Here is a 21,309-nt window from a genome sequence, read left to right on the forward strand (position 1 = left end):
AGTTACCTTCTATGATGCCCTGCAGTAAATATGATTTCATTACACAAGTTTATTTCTTATGACTCACCCTCCAATTTGTGCTAGTTCAGATGGGTGGACATTTGAGAGTCTGCCAAGAAAAAGGTAGGAAGGAGTACAAAGCGGAAAAGTGAGAAATAGTTTTAACTTCTATGCTAGAAGATCATAACCATTAATTTATTTATTTCAGTAAGGTGTATGACCATAGTGTTTAATGTGGAGAAAATGTACCGAGTATTTCACGCTTCTGTATCTATTAAAAACCAAAAATTTTAAGGAAGGAGGGGGGTGGGGAACAGACCAGACAAAACCCAATTTGCCTAAAGCTTATCTCCACAATGTTAATACTGAGTTTCAGGAAAAGGGTGTAGCTCAGAACACAAATCTTCATAACATGGAAAGTAGTGTTCTGAAGAACTTTGTAAGGGTAAAAATAGCTATTTTAAGGCATGAATGTCTTTTATAGCTAGTTCAAAGGAGAGGCTACTACTGTGGACCAGCTGACAGTAATGGTTTTGTTTGCTTTCCTCAGGATAGAAGCAGATGCACATGAGTTATGGTGGAAAAGCTGACCCTCTTGAGAGGGTGAGGGAAGGGAAACTACCCTTAACTCAGTATTTATTTTTTAATCTGTCTGTTCCTCAGTTAGTTTTGCAAATGAGCTATGCTGGTGGTGGTAATGATGTAAGGCATGGGTTGTCAACCAGGGATACGCATACCTCAGGGTGGAGGGGGTGGTACTTTGAATGGTTCCAGGAGGTACGTGGGGGCAGACATGGGTAGTCTTGTCATCCTATGCGGCTGCCTCGCAGGAGTGGGACTGGGGTGGTGTGAGTGGGGCCATGCAGATGCTGTGTAGCCAATGCTTCACCTCTCTTCTCTGCCCCCCCCACTTCGATTTTGGTACACTTATTTAAAAAGTTGAAAACCCCTGATATAAAAGGCTTTTAATATAGTTCCCAGCAAGACAATACTTACTGTGTTTACTTGATTCCAAGATGAGGGTTTTTTCCCCATTTGGAATGTGGGGGGGGGGGGGTTGCATCCTGAGGTTTGAGTACAGGGTAGGGTGTGGGGCAGGTGACTGCTGCAGCTCTGACTAGCCCTGAGCTTGGGTTGTGCTCACTTTTTAAGAGATTTCATTATAGCTACTGTTTAAGCTGTAAGTTACTTTGGCTAAGGCAAGTGAAGCTGTATCCTTACAAAAATTTAATATTTGAAGAAATTTGGCAATAGTTGGTGTTCACTTAAGCACCCTGTATATTGGGAGATTTTAAGAGCCGCTATTTCAAGTTGTTTATAGATAACAATTTTAGGAAACTCGGCTGAAATTAGAAACAAAGATCAGCTCTGGGGACTTTATTCACATACTAAGGAAAGCTTGAACTGTAGCAGACGGACATCTTGTATATGTAACTTGTAACTATTGGCTTGGACTATGCAACCAAAAAAAGAAATGATCCCAGAACAAAAATATGCTTTTTCTTTTTCCTTTTTTAAGTTGTAAAAAGTGTGCTGCACTTTGAGCAACAGCTCTTATTGTGCTAAACTTAGAAGCAATGGAAAATTGCCTATGCTGTGGCATTTTGAGTTCATAAATATAAGATTCAATTCTTTTTTTCAAACCAAAAAAAACCGCTCATGCTTCTTTCATCCCAAAAGATTAATCTTGTAAAACATGGCCAAAATCTACTATATCACTGTAATTAGGTAAGCAGGGATTTTTTTTTTAGTTCTTAATCTTCCTGTTGCAAAAAAACCCTCTCTGAATTTTAAAACTAGGAACATCATACAACTAATTTCCAAGTGAGAGGTTGGGGTTAACTTGAAATCGCTTTTTAAATAATAAAGGCAGCAAAAATACAATTTTAAATTATTGTGTGGATTAGAAATATAACTGTAAAATTCTGTTGAAGTTTATTTATAGACCTGCTGAAAAAGAAATTATATTTAAGAGTAATGGTAAAAATAGTTCCTAAAATTCTTCAAGACTAATAAATCTTCATGGTATATGGCAAGTTTGAAAAATCTGTTGTACCAAACTTTTTATAACTAGGTAGCACTTGGAATTCTCAAACTGTTTCTATACTTGAATACCTGCTTATAACTTTCTGCGAGCATGCTTTTAGACCATAGTGGGTGCATCTACACATGCTATTACGGCAATGAAATAAACTCTGGAGCAGTTTGTGCCAATGTTAATCGCTCCTGGATGTCGGGTCTACACATGCATCTGGGACTGCAGCAATTAGAGCTAGGGTGAAGCAGGCCTGGGCTGGCAGGGTCATTTGTGGGTGGGGGGTCAGGCATCAGGCTTCAGGTGGCAGTGGTGGGGCTGGCTGGAGCAGGGGGTCTGGTCCCCAGCTGGCTGGACTGATTGAGTGCAACTTGCACCTAGCAGTCACTGTCCGCAGGAACATTTAATTGCAGTTAGTTACTATTTTCTGGCAGAGTTAATTTTACTGTACCCTAATACTGATGCATGTGTGGATAGTGATGCTTTATTGCAGACCTAATTAGTCAGCTCTGCAGTAAAATGCATGTATAGATGCACACAGTGTGAGAGTGTTAAATCCTTACATTATGTCTGTATCTCAATTTGGCTCTAACTGTGTATACTTGTATTATTGTACTCCTTGGAGTTTGTTGAAAATAATTGCTGGCAGCACTCAGATTTAACTCTTAATGTTATGGTCATGTTGCAGTGTTAATTTCTTTAGGGCTTTTTTGGAAGTGAGATGTATAGCAGCATTCTCCCTAATTTCACCTTAGTATATTAGGGTGTCTGGTATCATTCTTATTAGTGCTGTACATATACCTAAACACTTTAATCTTGGTCATAATAATAAATATCAAGGTTAATTTAATATTTTTGGCTTGAAGAATGGTAGGCACACACTTATACTTTTGTAGTCTAAAACAGTGGTTCCTTCCTTCCTAGGCCTTGTAAGACTGGAGACTTTTTTTTATATATGCAAGGCAAAGATACAAAAAACTAGCCATGTTATTGTGTGCTATGTCGTTGCCTACTATTCCATATTATTTGAAATAGCATTCACTTGACTTTAAGCTTGACACCAAGGTTGTAGGCTTTCTAGAATGCAAGAAAAAGCAACTTCAGCCCCCAAAGTTTTCTCTATTTCAGTTGCAGGTTGGTGTTAGAGGAGCATGAAATACATATTGCTCTGTAGAAATGAACTCTTCTTACCTTTCAAATAGTCACTTAAATGTGTAGGAGTAACCAAAATTTGCTAACTTTTCAGTGTGTAGTATTAAACATCAAATGGTAGAAATGCTTTTTCATGCAAGCTATAGGTATTTAATGACATGATATAAATATTACTGTTTAATATTGGACAGTGGTGCATACATTTTATAAAAGAAATAGTTGACCCAATACCAGTGTTTTCAGATTGTCTTCAGCTGAGTGATCCGTGTGGTTATTTACCCTTTTCTTTTTTTTGACAAACGAGAGCCCTTATTGTGTATTAATTTTTCTTTTTTCATCTAGGGGAAGATGGAGCAGGCAAAACTAGTCTAATAGGAAAAATTCAAGGAATAGAGGACTACAAGAAAGGAAGAGGAATGGAATATCTATATTTAAATGTGCATGATGAAGACAGAGATGGTAGGTATCATGTGAATCTATAATAGTTGATATCTTGCTTCCAGAGTGGCTGAAAAGTCTAGTAATAAGAGATTGGTTGTTTACTTTTTTGATAGGTCTAAATCCAAGCCCAGATAAAGGGGTTTTTGCATGACTCCTTTATAATATATATATTGTTTGGCTTCTTTTTAGGTGAGAAATAGAGTGAGACAAGAATAGAATAGTGTGGGTCTTCTGGGTGCTATGGCAATACAGATATCCTGTGAGCCCTAATTAAGGCCCAGAACTCAGCTGTGCTAGGTACTGCACAAAAGGATCAAAATCCATAAGAGCATAAGAATTGCCACTTAATGCACAAGATGGACCCAGTATCCCACATCTCACAGTGGCAGAGTGGATGCTGAAAGGGAGAGTGTACTGGGTATGACCAGGGTGTCCTGTTTCCTCCTCTCCGTTTCCCTCTAACTTGCAGCCTCTAACACTTAAGCTTTAGGACAGTGGTTCTCAAACTTTTTTTTCAGACCACTTGAAAATTGCTGAAGGTCTTGGCGGAACACTTAGTAAACCTTTTTTTGCTCTACAAATCAAAGCACACAACTCTATTTTAATATCGGTAGTCCTGCCTTTCTAATGTGATGGATGTGCTTGTTTTTTTTGTGCAAAGTTCTGGGAAGTCAGGTGTAATGTTTTGTCAGCTTTAGCTTTGGGTCACTTTTTTCTGTGGACCAGTAGCATGGTCCACGAGCCACAGTTTAAGAACCTCTGCTCTAGGAAGTTTTTAATTCAGAGGCTGTATTCCTGACTCCCATACTCAATAGCTACTGATGTCCCTTTCCTCCTTGAATATGTTCTGTCCTTGTTTGAATCTGGCTGAATTGTCAGCTTCTACAACATCTGTAAGGGAGTGGGGATTAGTGTAAAAAATTGAAAGATGAGATTAGTTTACTAAGGCAAGTAAGGGGTTTTTGTTTGTTTATGTTTTTAAAAGAATAACAGCCAATGGTAAAAGTTACAAAAAGGGAAAGAGGGGAAACCAAGGGAAGGGGAATTGTCCCATTGCATTGTGTCCTTTTTGTGAGATATTATGCATTAAGAGGTGGCACATGCAAGAGGAGGGTACGGTTTATCACGTGAGGAAAGGGAGTTTGTCAGAATTGGAGATGAAGGCCGATATGTATGGTAGATGAAAGTAATGGAGAGAGACTGGGAAGCAGACAGAAGGTTAGAAGGATTTGCAGGGAGACCACAAACATCTTGTGATCTGATGTAGTTGGGGTGGGGGAGAGATGCAGGGATGGTGTCGGCTGGAAGGATTGAGGTCTGTAAGGGGCTTGTCAGATGTTACATTTAGGACATGTTAACTGTGCTTAAATCACTAGCATCTGAGCATTCAAGCAGTAAAACGTGCTAAATGCTATCATACCATAGCAAAGTTAGGACTTTTCCAGCAAGGAGCATCTCTGTCAGCAAGGACTATCTTTGTTAGTATTACCTAACACGAGCTAATGTCAGACTGCTGCACAGAGATGATACGATCGGAAGACTACAGTGAGGGGCCTAGGACCGACAAATAGCTGAGTTTATCTAGGGGTGCCTGGAGCCTAAAAAGGTTAGGAACCACTGATCTTACCTTAAAATATTGAGTGCTGAGAATGAAGCACTCTTTCCCACTAATGCTATGAGTACTAACTTTTTGAATCTGCAGAATAGTTCAAATGTTGACTGTGGTGGGTTTTAACTTCTTTGGGTATCTGGTTACAAAAACTTATTTATTAAGGAAAAAAGCCCACTTTAAATGTATCTTAATTTGTCTAGAAGTTACTTAGTTTAAAATCTCCCTCATGCCCATTCTGTATTGGTAGGTTATTTTCCTTGAGTGTTATACAACCTTTTCTGGGGAAGAGACCAAAACCAGGAATTAGAATGAGCACAATTTTAAAATACTTAGAAACAGTCTGCTGAATAAAGCTTCTTTTCTTAAAATGTAAACTAAAAAACATATTGTCTTTTTTTTTTTTTATTACAGATCAAACAAGATGCAATGTGTGGATCTTGGATGGTGACCTATATCATAAAGGACTCCTTAAATTTGCAATGGAGGCTAGCTCTCTAAAGGACACTCTGGTTATGCTGGTGGTTGACATGTCTAGGCCTTGGACTGCACTGGATTCTTTACAGAAATGGGCGAGTGTTGTAAGAGAGCATATTGACAAATTAAAAATTCCTCCGGAAGAAATTAAAGAAATGGAACAAAAGTGTGAGTGTTTGGAAAGTGTGGGGGAAAACTGAAGTCAAGTGGTACTTAATGACCTTTTGGAATAGTTAACTTCTGTTCTGATTCAGTCTCTCTTGCATGCTTTGGAAACTTAGTAAAATTAGGACTTGGAACGCTACAGTTCTAATTTTTCTCATTTTCTGGTTTTTATATTACCTCAGGTGTTCTAAAATACCTTCTGGCTTTAGTAACTTTCTCTGTTTTCCTTCCCTTTCACAAAACTGTCACAGGGCACTGAAGTGCCTGCTCCTAGGAAGGACAGGTGCTGGTTGCTGGGGCAACCACAGGGGTCAGCTGACCAGAAGGGGGCAGGGCCTGGCCGATATAAACAGCCTAGGCTGAGGCCAAGCAGGCAGTTCCCTGTTAACATCGAAGGGTGAAGGAGCTTTGCTGGAATATTGCAGCCTATAGAAGCCAGATGGCCTGAGCAGCTTCTGTTTGAGGAATGGGTGGAGCGAGCCCTGGTAGGGTTTTGAACAATGATTAGCTGGATGGTGTGGAGATTATGTTGTAGCCCAGGGGGTTGAGTTTTCTGTTGGTAGTTTTATAAGACTGGAGGACCAGGTGAGGCTATAAGTATGCTATGCTAAATTGTTTACTGCAGGGGTGCTCAAGTACCAACCTACAGGCCAAATGTGGCCGGCAGACCCCATCTGGGGGGTGGTGAGGCTATAAGGGGTTGGAGGAGGCCTCCTAGGAGCTCCCCAGTAGCATGGGAGTTCCTGGTGCCAGAGAGGGCACAGCAGTCTGGATTGAGGGCCAGGTAAGGCCTAGGCTGCCTGTGCTGGAAAAGAATTATAGACCCGAGAAGGAGGTCTGGGGGCCAGGCACAGCTAAGGCCACCTGAGCCCCAACTGTGAGGAGCACCAGTGTGGGCACCGACAAGAAGCCCAGAGGGTGCTTGTGAGAAGCCCCAGAGAGGGCAAGAGTACTGAGGGAAGCCCCAGTGTGGATGAGGGCGCAGAGAAGGGCCCCAGTGTGGGCCACTAGGAGAAGACAAGCCCGGAGGGCGTCCACAAGGGCGTGGGCAATAGTAATTTGACTCAACAATGTCCGGTACATCTGAGAGGCTTGGGGCGTGGTATAAGGGGTGGTAGGAATCACGCATAACCCATAAGGCTGGGTGCACCAAATCAATCTATACCGAATAGGGGCCAGGAAATAAGAGCACCGTGTCCAAAGGGACACGAGGCAGCCTCCCTTATAAAACGGATACCATCAAAGATGTGGCAGGCGAGAACGAGGGTGTTTGATTGCTGACTTGGCGTGGTAGGGGATGCCAGGAGAGATCACGGCTGCTCCTGGGCCCCCGCCCTGTGACACTAATTTTCTGGTTTTTATATTACCTCAGGTGTGTTAAAATGCATCCTGGCTTCAGTAACTTTCTCTGTTTTCCTTCCCTTTCACAAAACAAAAAAACAATGAAACCTTTCTAAAAGCTTTGCTCCTCAAAACTGTATGTAGGTAAACATCTGCTTCAAATAATACAACTTAGATTTATGCTGTTAGTCTTAAAAGGCAGTATACAGGCACATTCTGTCTCAGTCAAGTGACTGATTGTATCTTCCTTGGACAAAATGAGTCTGAAATTCTATCAGTAGAATAGCTGTTTTGGGTATATCATGATCTAAGGCTGAAGTATTTTTACTCAGTGTTTGAACTCTTGTACTACTACAGAGAGAAGTGTATACAAAACTGCGTAGATGTGCACATAGAACTTTCAAATATACGAAGCACAAGATTGTTCAAATATAAATGACTGTTTTGACACCAAGTGCATGTTTTGACACTAAGTTACTCCTCATCTAACTTTGAAAAGAATAACTCTGGGTTGCAGTAGTAGTTTCCATACAGGGATTGCTGAACTCATTCTTAGTCTGAGGAAAACTGAATTATCAAAAGAGGGAGAAGAATACTTAAAATACAGATCCTTCAGTATTATATGTAAGCAAGGTTAAATCATAGCAGTTGATCTCAGTCAAGTCTGAGGGCTATGATATGCCCTTGAGGAAATGGACCACGGCTATTAAGTTGCTAGAAACTAGAAGTATGCTATGCTAAATTATTTACTGCAGGGGTGCTCAAGTACCAGCCTATGGGCCAAATGTGGCCGGCAGACCCATAGTATCTAGCCCACAGGGCTCTGAGCTGAATTTTAGCAGTGGGGGAGCAGTGGCCATTAATATGACCACATTTCCCTGCTGTCAAATTCCCAAGCCCTTTAATGGGTCAGAGTCCCTGCCATGCCTCCTTCCCTTAACATGACTAGATTGAGGCTGGGCCATGCCTTCTTCCCCGCCCCCGCCCCCCCCCCCCCCCCCCGTAGAGCACATTGGAGCCTTATTTAAGCCACCTTTTTCTCCCCCAGCCCTTCCACGCTGAACCCTGCCCCCTCTCCCCTGCTAGGGCTAGGTTGGGGCTGTTAGGGTTTCCACCCCCCACACACCTCTTTGTGGGGCCAGGGTCAAGCTCTCTTCTCCCATGGGTCAGGTTGCTCTTTGCCCTGCTCTGCACTGCCAGATAGGGCCCCACTGCACCCACACTGGGCACTAGATCAGGACCACCAGCTTGATTGGGCCTATGAACAGACCTGGTACTGCCCATTCTGCTTGCCAGTTGAAAAGGGTGAGCATCACTGGCTTACTGTAGTAACTCAAACTTCTGGAAATGATGTTAAGAAACTTTCATTGCGTGTTTGGTTAAATATCTGTTGATGCCATTTTTACCACAAAATAATTTAGTTTTGTTCAATTGCTACACAAAATATGCTTAAACTGATGGAAAAATATTGCTCCAGAATCTTGTCCTTAATTAGAACCAATATGGAGGCAGCTTCCTTTATACTGAGATGGAGGCTTTGGGCTAATGACTGAATCTCATTGTAAATGCTATAATGTTGCATCCTCAAAATAAATTCTGCCTCACTGTGGCATTTACCATCCATCCTTTTATTTTATTTTCTTTAAAACTAGTCTTGATTTACTTGAAGAGCTCAGATATTAAATATCTAAGTACCATAATACATTTCAGTAACAAATACTATGCAGTAATCAGTTTCCTTTGTTTCCTTTTTTAAAGGAAAAAATCAGAAAAGCACTTGGCAACATAGCCAGTTAGTATTGCACTGAAGTTCTTAAGGCTTGAAATTCTGTGACTTGCATATATAATGCTGCAAGTCCAGTAGTGGTAGCTTTTTGTGTTTCGGGAAGACAAAAGAATCTTAAGGCAGCCCTTAACTGGAGGATGTTTTTATTCCTTGTAAGGCATGGGAGCCATAAAATACAAATAAGAATTCTAACATTATAAAGGCCTTTGTCTAACACTTTACTTGCATTCTGATTGGTTGTCTCGGCAGCCAATCAGTGCTCCAAGAGTGTTTTGGGCAAGAGGCAGTGGCACTCTGCCATGATGGCAGGGACAAAGCAGGGTGGGGGGTGAAGTCAGCACCCTCGCCCCTGCCCTTCTCCATGGAGGTGGCAGTGGCATGGGGTGCTAGCTAAGGGGGACAGGGGATGGCAGGGCAAGCTTCCCTCCCCCTTGCTCCTGGGAGGCAGTGCAGGGTGGAAGAGACCTGGGAGATGGTACAGTGCTCTGTCCCTGACTGCCTGTCAGGAATGATGGGGGGCGATTGGCTAGTACAAATGTTTTTGTTTTCGGCTTGGCTTTTTTCATGCTCATAGTATCGCAGTTGGTCCACTTTAAATTCTTCTTTCACTGCTGGCTTTTTTTGTGGCTTTCAAATGTAGGTTGCTGAAGCTAGAAATTGAATTATAATGGAACATGTAAAGGAAACTGGTTTGTTTAGATGGATGAATTACAGAGGGGGTTTTTTGTAGGCTAAGCACCATGCAAATTCCTAGTGAGTTGTGGGACAATGTTTTGTGCATGTCTGTAAGAAGGTATTGTGGCAAACTTGGAACAGTTCAGTGATAATTTCTTTTTTGGTAATTCTTCACCCCATAGTGGGGGGGATACCAGCAGGAGGGAACAATCTCACTTGGGTTTTAGTTTCAGACTTGGATGAGCCAAATAGTCCACACTTGAAGGTACCACCAAACTTGGAGAGGAGGGCTGTTTTTGGTCCAAAAAGTGGTAAAGTCAGAGTTAACTATGCAGCGAGTATATGCCATAAATGGTACAAGAGTTCTGCTACTGGGCATTTGTAAAGTCAGTAGAGGGAATGATTCAGGAGGCAAAGTAATTGAAATGAATTAAGGTGTGTAATACATTCTGTTTAATGGTACAAAGGCCTGAACAGTTGAAGAGAAGTGGGGAATTGTGCAGAACTCTTGGCTTCCTCATGCAAATTACCAAAATTTTGCCCTGTATGTAGTCTCTATAGCTCAGCTCTGCTAAGGAATGTGAGATGACAGTGTGTTTGCAGGGGGGAGGGTTTTTGTTTGTTTTTTTTTTTTTTTGTGGAGTGTACCAGCTGTGCTAAATTTAAGGGCTCCCTTCTTATTTAGGGAGTGAGACAAGGCTCTTGCATGAATACCACCAAAATGGTGCAAGATTCAGGAATTTAAATAAGGTGAAGAGAAGCAGTTTCATAAATTAATTATGGCAAATGCGCAAGAAAAATTGACAGCAGGTTTGCATGAAGCCTGCTCTTTAAGCATAGTTATTACAGTATCCCAATTACCTTATGTACAAGAGATCTGTGTTCATATATTTCCTGCTGTATCATATACAAACATGTTTTACTGTAGCCCTATGTATATCTGGCTGTCCATGGAAAAAACACTGATTGATACTTACCTAGTATACCTCTTCTATGTTTTCCTGTCACCTTGTTCAATGTGTGTGCAGTAGGCCTGTGTGAATAGGCAACTATTTGATTCGGGATTGGATTTAGCCGATTTTTTTTTTGGATGCCAGCGATTTGATTTGGAGCTCTGAATTACTTTCCTGCTTCAATTCGGCCAAATCAGCTTCGAAGCTGATTTGGAGATCCGGCCATGGGGTATAATGGGGGATCAATATCAATGAACTTTGTTGTTTTTTGTCTGATTTTTTGGAAGAAACTTTCAGGGGTGGTATCCTCTGCTGAGCATGAATTCTACCAAGTTTCATGGAGATAGGTGCAGGGATTCAGGGGAAACTGCACCCCAAATTCTTGAAAGCAAAACTCATGTCACGTGTATGTGTTACACTACGGGGGGTGGGGGTGTGAAAACTGCAGGGATGGTAGCTCCTGGTGAGGCTACAAAGCCTGCCAAGTTTCAAAGAGAGAGGTGCAGGGATTCAGGGGAAACTGCACCTTGAGCTGTGGACAAGCAAAACTCGGTGTGTATGTTAAGGTGCAGCAGGGTGAAAGCTGCAGGCCTGCTAGCCCCTGCTGAGGCCACAAAGCCTGCCAGCTGTCAAGGAGATGGGTGCAGGGGTTCTGGGGTCCTTAACACAGTGTCACCCATGTCATAAGTTTTGCTTGTCCACAGCTTGAGGCGCAGTTTCCCCCAAACCCCTGCATTGATCACCTTGAAACTTGGCACACGTTAATGCCCTCAGCAAAGGCCACCATCCCTGCAAGTTTCATCTGAATCGGACACAAGACAAGGAAGTTACAGATATTTCATTGATTTCCCCATTACACCCTATGACCGAATTGATTCGGAAAGCCTAAAGCTTACCATGATTCAATTCGGATTCATAGATTCAGCATCTGTATCGTATCCGAATCATGATCTGAAGCTTTGCACAGCCCTAATGTGCAGGGCCTTTCACAATAGGGATCTGATTTGAGGCATCTAGACACTGTGACAGTAAATATTAAACAATTGGGTCAATATTATCCTCTTAATTTATATAGTTAGGAAGTTTTAATGTCGTCTTCATTAGTCATGGGTATAGCAGGTACTATATTAGCGGTCTTTTTTTATACAGGCCAAACAATAGGCAGTGTCTTGGGTGTTTTTTTGAACTAGAAGATGAAGAAACACAAATCAGGTTTTCCAATGGAAACTGCTGAAATCATTAAGTGGATTAATATCACTCTTTTTTCCTTTTCCTTTCAGTGGTAAGAGACTTCCAGGAATATATAGAACCAGGAGAGGACTTCCCAGCTTCTCCACAGAGAAGAAATACCTCATTACAGGAAGACAAAGACGACAGCGTGATTTTACCTCTGGGTGCAGATACATTAACATGCAATTTAGGCATCCCAGTAGTAGTAGTTTGTACAAAGGTTTGTTTCAGACTTTTAATTTTTAAATATTTTAATTAACACAAATTGGCAGGTGTGGATTTGAGGTGGAAATCTTCTTTAAACTGGAGAAAGCATTCTGACTTTGAAATGGTTTGTTTGCATGTATGCTTTAAAAAAAACTTTTATCTTTTTTGTGGTTGAGGGAGCTAATTATTAAGCTCTTTTCCTGGAACAGACTAACACAATTTTGAGCATTAAAAACTGACCAATAAATGTCTGGATGTGGGGGTGCTATTTTATTTAAATTTCCAATATATTCAAAACATAATGGTAGTTTGTAGGAAAAAACTCTTACTGTAGAGGAAGAGAAAAATAGATGAGGATAAAATCATGTAAAATTGGAAGTGGCTTTTTGTGGACAAAAGGTAGCTGCAGAATTTGTCGTTCTAGTCTAGCAGAATTACTGATGGGTGTGTCAACAGAAGCAGGTCTGTAACATGCATTCCAAAATAAATGATGTAGTGATCAGAAATGTCATCCAATTTATAGCCTTGGTAGAATTTCTCTTAAAATCAACTAAGTTTTAAAGAAATAATAATACTCAGTTTTATGAGTAGGATTTTCCCATCCTGCTAAATTTCATGTGACATCATTTTTTTAAGTTTTACTCTTCTGATTTCCTCCCTTCACTCACTACCCTCTATTTTCAGATGGAGGAGATGGTAAATAGTTAGAGGGGGAAGTGATTGTTAATCATTTAGGTGCTTTCTGCCTTGATTATTCCTCAGTTCTTAGGGTGCTTCTATGATTTTTTTTTTTTTTCCCCTCTTGTAGTAGGTGGCCAATTCTGTCATGGTAGTTATCTATGGTTCTGCCTTTTACTCATGGGTAAAATCTTTTTCTGCCCAGATAAGCTTGTGGCCATGATACTGCACTGTTTAAAACTTCCATACAGGGAGTTTACTCAAAATGGGATTCTTGATGTGTTCCGTTATGCTTCTTTGAATTGTTGTATAAAAGTATTTTGACAAGTTTTTTTAACTTGAAGATGAGAAGTGATGGTGCTAATTTAATAAGGTGCTTAATATGCAATACTACGTGTGTTTAATTGAACAGTGTGATGCCATTAGTGTCCTGGAAAAAGAACATGATTACAGAGATGAGCACTTCGACTTCATTCAGTCACATATTCGACGGTTTTGTTTACAGCGTATCCTTCTAATATTCAAAACGTATAGAAAAAAATTGCATATCCTGTAGTCTTAAGTTGCAAATTACAACCAGTTTTGATACAATGTTAATAAATTTCTTCTAAAAATTAGCCTGAGCCTAGTTAGGAACTGTTTTAAATAGAACTAGATTCTGGTATACTAGGCCATGTCCAGTTTGCTTCCTTGGTATTATAAAGTACTGTGACTTCTTCTTTTAAAAGGTAATGGAACAAATCTTGTATGCTGCCTCCCTTATGGTTACTCTGACTTCCTTTCATTCTCCCCTTGTACTCGGCCTTGGTGAGGCCGCAGCTGGAGTACTGCGTCCAGTTTTGGGCTCCACAATTCAAAAAGGATGTGGAGAAGCTTGAGAGAGTCCAGAAGAGAACCACGCGCATGATCAGAGGTCAGGAAAACAGATCTTACGATGACAGGCTGAGAGCCATGGGACTCTTTAGCCTGGAAAAGCGCAGGCTCAGGGGTGATCTGATGGCCACCTATAAGTTTATCAGGGGTGAGCACCAGGATCTGGGGGAACGTCTGTTCACCAGAGCGCCCCAAGGGATAACGAGGTCGAATGGTCACAAACTCCTGCAAGACCATTTCAGGCTGGACATAAGGAAGAATTTCTTTACTGTCTGAGCCCCCAAGGTCTGGAACAGTCTGCTAGTGGAGGTGGTTCAAGCACCTACATTGAACACCTCCAAGAGTAAATTGGATACTTATCTTGCTGGGATCCTATGACCCCAGCTGACTTCCTGCCCTTTGGGCAGGGGGCTGGACTCTGATCTCCTGAGGTCCCTTCCAGCCCTAATGTCTATGAAATCTATGAATCCTTTTCCTGATCAGCAGAGATCCTGTTTTTCTCTGATTTTTAAAAATTGCTGATTTTTAAAACCCAAAATCCATGATTGATTACAATTTTAAAGGTCTGCCTCACTTTCCCCCACCCCCCTCCCTATGACAGCTTCCCAGCCCCACACAGACATGGGCACCTATTCCAGAAGGTAAGTGGGGAGGGGGGAGGCTGCCACTGCTGTGCTGCTTGTCTGCAAAGCTGTAGAGCACGGTGGTGGTGGTGGTGCGGTGGGAGCTACTATGTGCAAACCCCTTCAGCTGGCTAGCGCATGTGCAGCCTGCAGAAGAGAACCCCTGCCCTTGGCCACCCAGCCCTGCTCCTGGGAGTGGCCTGAGGTGGGAGAACGGGAGGTGCTGCAATGTGCTGCCTGGGGGCGGTGGTGCTCAGAGCAGCCCCTTGCCTCTGGGGGTGAAGGGCAAGCCTGAGCTCTGCAGTGGCTGACTCAGAGGCTCTGGCCCCACCCTTCCCCTTCTCCCTCTTCTGGGCAGGGCTGGGGGTTTCCTACCCTTTCTGCAACAAGCTCTTGCAAGCTGGAACTGTGCTGGCCTGCAATAACTGCAAAAACAGAGTATCAGCGGATTTCTCTGCTAAAAGGGGAAATCTGCATTCTCTCTAATTTTAAAAACAAGGAATCCATGGTTTTCTCCATTTTTTCCATGGGAAATGGAAAACCTGGTGCCATGCTGATCAGGTAATTTAAGGACTGGGGGCTGCTAAACTTGGATTTAAAAGTATTCCCTGAAATGATAACGTACCACCCCAAGAATTTATATATAATTGTATACAGCTGTAACACATCATTCATTTTGACCTGACAGTGGTTCCAATGCTGTGCAATACAGTTCTGTAAATCCTAATAAATAAAAGGCAAGGGGTGTAATGGAAAGGCACATAAAATTGAAAAGTGCTGCAGGAAGAGATCAATTGACTTTATTTCCTTTGGCCACATGTACATTATGTCCTGGTACAAGCTATTGGTATTCTAGCATTTGTTCAAATACCAGTAAAAGTACCGTAAATCAGCATTGTATAGTCATCTGACCTTGCTGAGAGAAGGTCTAAATGATGTTTCAAAATGCCAGTGCTCTAAACTATACTTCTGACTAGCACTACAGCAAAAAGAAAATTTTAAAGAAAAAATTTCTTTTAGAGCGGGGTACTTAACCTCTGGCCTGCGGGGCTCTGAGTGGTCAAAATTTGGCAGTGGGTGAATAGCTACTAGTGACCACCTTCCTATTCTAAATTCCTAAATCCCAAGCCCTGCAGGAGGTCAAAGCCCATATCACGCCTTCTTCCATCTGCGTAGCTGGGTTAGGGCTGGGACATCCCATTACCACCCTCCCTGCTCTCAGCAGGGCCTGGTTGGGGTTGTCAACCGCTATTGGATGGGCCCTTGCCACACTCACTTTGGGCACTAGATTGGAGCCACCAGCTGGATCCAGCCCATGGATGGAATAAGCACTACCCATCCAGCCTGCCACTGCTTTAGACTAGAAAGACTACAGAAAAGAAGAACATACAGTTGGGGTGGGGGGGGAAATCCGAAGCCCTAGTCAGGCTTGGAACAATGCCTAACTTGCAAGTTTTCAACCTTAGGCACCTAGTCTTGCAGCTGAGACTTGGCATACTTGGTTGCAGAACTAGGGTCCAGGGTAAGAGAATACAGGTGGGTGAAACAAAAGAAAGAAAAAGTGGCATCTAGTCAATGAAACAGTGTTCTAGTGTGTACAAGCCTAACTTGTTTACCAGTAGCCTTTTTGGTTCTTGCTTTTCTTTAACAAATGTACTCAGATGGGGCAGCACTCATTTACACTTCAGTAAAGGAAAATAAAAATACTGATTTAGTGTATAAATATATAGTTCAGAAATTATATGGATTTCCTTTTAATGTACCAGCTGTTGTTGTGGAAAAAGATGCAGTATTTATGTAAGTGAGTTACATTGTCCATGTCTATTTAGTATCCAGTGCAATAGGTAAACAAATAGCTTGATATAGAAATAACTTGGAATCAGTATGTTGTAACAGTAAGTGTAAGAACAGGCATGGCCTTTTGAGTGTCAATTTTAATGCATTGATGAGCAGTTGCAACTCTAAGGGGAAATGTAAACTCAGTTTTCAAAGTTGTTTTTTAAAATACAGTATTCACTATGAATGCTTTCATTACCATGTTTTGCAGAGCAAATAAGAACTGCTCAGACAGCACTATTGACTACTAACTGGCATGGAGGAAAAATTGTTAGACCTCTTAGTCTTTGGCTTTTTTGCAGTGGCAGTACTTTGACATTTAAGATTGGATGAATGAGGGATAAACTCAAATGAATTTGAAGAACAGTGACTGTTTTTTGCCTCCAGTCCTGCAGGGTGGGATAATGACAAGAAGATAGGAATATTACATGAGAATTTTCAGACGCTAAAAGCAGATGACAGTTTTGAAGATATAATAACAAAGCCTCCTGTCAGAAAGGTAACTTTTATTTCAGTATATTTCAAAGAAAAATGTTTAGTTAACTACTTCAGTGGGATTGCTAATCTCTAAAATGTTCCTTTTCCCCATTGTTGGTTATTTTTCATAAATGGACAAAACTTTGTCCATTCTGTTGCCTCTCCTTTTTTCAGTGAGTTCTCAAGATATTTTCTGGAAAAAAAAAAAAAAAAAAATTGGAAGCTAACAGTTTGCCACAAACTGTTTGCTGTGTTGTATTGTTTCTGTTCAGCATTTAAGAGGGAAGAAGGTTCTGTTTCTGCATGTAATAATGTTCTCCTCAACTAGCGTATTCTGCTCTGTCTGAAAGCAGGTTCCAACTCCAACAGCAAGTTTTGGAAGTGGCACAAAAACTAATTTGGGTTGTTTCTGATAAGTTGTCTCTCCTTATGGAGATACTTTTAAACTGAATCTGTAGACTAGCCTCTGTGTGATGCATATATGAAGATAAAGAACCACTTGACCCATAGGATCCTTACACTGTGTTCCAGACTTCAAAGTGAGAGTAAAGTGAGATTTATGTATGGTCCATTATGAAAGGTCTCTCCAAAAAAGAAGTGAGGTCTTCTGTTTGCTCCCCTCAGTCACCAGCTTCTCCCATAATAGACAGAGTTCTCTTTCCCTCTTATCCTGACTAGCAGTACTTTTTTTTAGAGGGAACGGTACCTGTTGAAAATCAAAGGCTGAACCCAAGGCCAATCTTGGAAGAAAGTCTCTTGAAAAATAAAACTGTAATCAGGTAAAGTATCTTCCAAGATGCACTTTATTCTTTCCACTGGATAGAAAGATGAAAGAAAATATTGCCTAACTATTTGTGTCCAGAGCTGAACTCAGTAGCACTGTTGTAGTCCAAATGTCAGTTATTTTCCCAGTCTCAAACTGCGTAAACTCAATAGTTAATCAAATACTTAAATCCCAAGGTAAATGGATTTATTGCTGTTACTCCTACCAAGCAGGGGACTTAGTCTACTTTTAATAGCACTGATAGAGTAAAATGAGTACCTGGGGAACTCACTTAATGCATAGGGCTTCTTTTTATTCCCAAGTGGAACCTGCAAATAAGTTGTTCCAGATTTGATTTATCCTTGGATTCTTTCACTTAGTACAAAAGCTAGCAAACTGAATGAAATGCCTACAATATAAGGGTGGTGCAATATTAGAGAATGGTTGCTTTTGTATAGTAGTTGGTGGTAGGTAGTAGAATGCAGGGATATTGGCTTTCTGTTTTACTGGAGCGTGTGGTTTTATTACATAAATGAGGTGGATCACAAGTGTGGAGTGCTTTACTTTTTAAGCTCAAGAGAAAAACTAATGTAAAATAATTTTAAGAATTCCAGCTACAAATGTAAAGGAAAGATTAGCTGTAATTGTTTGACAGCGTTTCTGAAGCAGCTGCACTGTTAGCTGTCGGTTCTTTTTAATAAGAAAATCCAATTGAATATGGATTTGCTTTTTTTTTTTTATTCTTATTGATAATGGTTGCTGCTGCTGCTGCTGCTTCTCGTGTGTGTTATCATACTGGCTATCCAGGTAGCCTCTGAAATATTCTGTCAACTTTGTGCCCAAGCTTTAAATGGGAGTGATGTATTGAAAAGCATAATAGTCTGTCAGTGCAGCTACAGAATTCAACATTTCAAAAATGCCTGAGCCAAAATGTTAGCATTTTGGAATTAAGATGGCCAGCACAAGCTGTAATACCTGATCTCTGGACATGCATTTTTGAGATTCTTAAATCTAAACCATACACTTTTTAGGTTGCCAGCTTCCAATCTTTGAAGGATCTTGCAATCATTCTGAGTACACCTTTTGAATATACACTGATGGTCTTGTATTAAATATTTAACTATACTTTCCCCATCTCGCATCTTGTCTTTACTTCTGCATTTATTTGACCAAAGTTTTTATTAATTGCAACTAAAGATATAACATACTTTCTAGTGTTTTTAGGTTGAAGACAATGTTTTGATTCCACTATACCTCTGTGTTTGGTCATACTATTCTGTAGGTATAAAGGGAAAGCATTTAACTCCTTAATTGTATCCTAATTTCTCCATCCCATACATATTAGAATGTTTTTATATTGCAGTTTGTTCATGAGAAAGAAATAGTAGCAGAAGATGACCAAGTGTTTCTTATGAAGCAGCAGGTATGTTTGTGCCTTTCTGTTCTAGGCTAAGCAACTAATTATCCTTCTAATAATGTCTATTAATTTTTTTTTTCTCCTGGTTAGTTAGAAAGCTTATTAATATCTCTTATCTTATTTTTCAGTCTCAACTAGCAAAACAACCACCTACTGCAGCTGGAAGGCCAGTGGTTAGTAAAACTTTTTTTTCTTTTTATAAAATAGATAAATGGGACATTGAGTTGGCTAAGCAATCTGTGGGTTTTGTTTTACTAAAATGTTCATACTTCTGTATTGCTTTAAAAAGACTTATTCAGTTTATTTGGGGATTGAGTGCATCTAAAGAGACAGAAGTATTGACCAAGATTTTTAGATGAATTTCTGTAGTTAATGTCGCTCTTCTAAGAGCCTTTTTAAACTTGAATTTGAGCGACTACACTGGTCTTTTGTAAAGCAGTGAAAATCATGTTTTCTCCCTAGAGTTCATTTCTCCTGCTGTTTGCTTCTCTAATGACTTTCCCCACATTTTGTGACAACTTACTTGCCTGCAAAGTTGGGTGTAGCTTCTCCATGATCTAGGTTAGCGGAGGCCACACTTTTAACAGACGTGCCATAAATGAGCCCTCCCTGAGTGCCACTTCTATCCCCTTCCTCTGTCTGATGTGCTTCTCTGCTTTTTTTGCCACCCTGCCTGCCACTGCGCTACCTGTTCCCTTCCCAATTTGCCATATGCCCTACACAGAAGCTGCCAGTATCCCCTGTAGCATGCATACTGCAGGTTGGCCACCCCTAATCCAGGCAATGCAGAGACTTGACACCTGACCAACGCAATGTGTTTTCTTTGTATGCCAGTCTGAGGAACTGCATCACACCTGTACTGCTTCTAGTTGTGATCTAGGGTCATAAATGGAAATATTAACATTTGGAACTATGCATGTACTCACAGTGCATGTACATCTATGTCCCCAGCACATGGTGTGATGGGATCGATTCCCTGATCCCAACAGTCGCACTTCCTGTCCTACCATATGTGTGGTAAGAGGTATAATTTTGGGGGAGCCAAAGTTGTACTGTTACTACTTGCTAGTGCAGTAGGAGCCTGGGAGACTGATCTTGGGTTCCCCCTACGCCAGCAAACAAAGCTGGGTGTCTTGTGACCTGAGACCCGATAGCTGATTGTGGGTCCCAGCTTTGGGACTGCACTGAAGTATTGTCCCAGAGGCCTGCAATATAGCATAGTGGGGAACCATGCCATACGTGTTTAGTTTAAGGTGCTATGGGAATGTGTCCATTATTGCACATACTTGTGGAACAATTCTGTGGCTTAATTAGGTAATTAATAGTACAATAAAACAAGAAATATGTAGCTGGGTTACTATAACTGATTAATTGCATCTTAAATGTAACGAGTACCAGGGGCTTAGAGCACATAACATGAAGTCTGTAAAAAATATGCATATGCAGCACTTCACTATTGTATCACAGTATAAAAGTAACGTACTATAAAAAAATAGAATGTAATTTAATTCAGTTTCTATAATAGACATTGAATATAATAGCAGTTGAGTGCTTTATCTTGTGCTTTGGCTTAGGATGCCTCGCCGAGAGTTCCCGGAGGATCTCCTAGGACCCCAAACAGATCTGTAACATCCAATGTTGCCAGCGTTACACCTATTCCTACTGGGTCAAAAAAAATTGACCCTAACATGAAAGGTAATTTTTTGGTAGGCAAGGATATTGCAGGTGGAATTTTTAAGCCTTTTTAAGTAAGCAGACAAAAATGTCTTTGCCCTTCAATGTACTGACTTAAAGTGTAATCAGCATTTCTTTGGAGAATGTAGCTTGTTTGTTTTTTCCTACTGTAGCTGGAGCCACAAGTGAAGGTGTCCTTGCAAACTTCTTCAACAGTTTATTGAGTAAAAAAACTGGTTCTCCAGGAAGTCCAGGTGTTGGTGGTGGTAGCCCTGGAGGAGGAGGGGGTACTGGAGGTGCTGGCAGCAATTTACCAGCCTCAGCAAAAAAATCAGGTATGACTATTCATAAAGTATCATCTACAACTTTGTGGAATACTTTTTATTTGTAGCATTTAATATTGGTAAAATGTAGCTATATCTATATCTTGTCACAACATTATAGTCAAAAGGTCTTGAGCATGGTAAAATCTTTTTTAAGAAAGGTCTGAAGAATGAATCTTCTAGAAACATTATGAAATGGGAACTGTTGACTCTTTAACATACCTTGTCGGGCATTGAGTGAGTAACTGTAAAAATTGCTTCATAGCTAAATGCAGATGAGGAACTGACACATTTAATTTTGTGGAAATTTTAGATAATGGATTCTACTGTACTTGGCTTGTTTCTCTCTGCAGCTAGTATACAAGACAACTTGGGTGCAATTTGAATTTAAAATCCATTCTACAAAAGAAATAGAGCACTAATTTTTTGTAATGTACCCAATTATATTGACAGCTAATATAGCACCAATATGAAACCTTTATTGCTATTCGTTAGTAAAGTTACATCAATCTTTAGGGGAGAAAAATACTGTTCTAAGAACTTCGTTTCAGTTCGTAATACAAACTTCTGATAG

General features: G+C 40.7%; 1 protein-coding gene across 1 annotated transcript in view; it reads left to right on the forward strand.

Annotated features, from left to right (window-relative positions):
- DYNC1LI1 (dynein cytoplasmic 1 light intermediate chain 1) overlaps positions 1 to 21,309 on the forward strand; it is a 37,672-nt gene that overhangs the window by 10,382 nt on the left and 5,981 nt on the right. Inside the window, exons 3-12 of the mRNA XM_090046455.1 lie at positions 3,530 to 3,646; positions 5,652 to 5,882; positions 11,915 to 12,084; positions 13,162 to 13,255; positions 15,907 to 16,042; positions 16,469 to 16,580; positions 18,685 to 18,744; positions 18,867 to 18,911; positions 20,313 to 20,433; positions 20,586 to 20,747. Of these exons, the coding sequence (XP_089902581.1) occupies positions 3,530 to 3,646; positions 5,652 to 5,882; positions 11,915 to 12,084; positions 13,162 to 13,255; positions 15,907 to 16,042; positions 16,469 to 16,580; positions 18,685 to 18,744; positions 18,867 to 18,911; positions 20,313 to 20,433; positions 20,586 to 20,747 (1,248 nt within the window). The remainder of the gene's footprint in view (positions 1 to 3,529; positions 3,647 to 5,651; positions 5,883 to 11,914; positions 12,085 to 13,161; positions 13,256 to 15,906; positions 16,043 to 16,468; positions 16,581 to 18,684; positions 18,745 to 18,866; positions 18,912 to 20,312; positions 20,434 to 20,585; positions 20,748 to 21,309) is intronic.

The sequence above is a fragment of the Crocodylus siamensis genome, chromosome 5 (assembly GCF_052110815.1).
Source record: "Crocodylus siamensis isolate JL-2025a chromosome 5, ASM5211081v1, whole genome shotgun sequence".
Taxonomy (NCBI): Eukaryota; Metazoa; Chordata; order Crocodylia; family Crocodylidae; genus Crocodylus; species Crocodylus siamensis.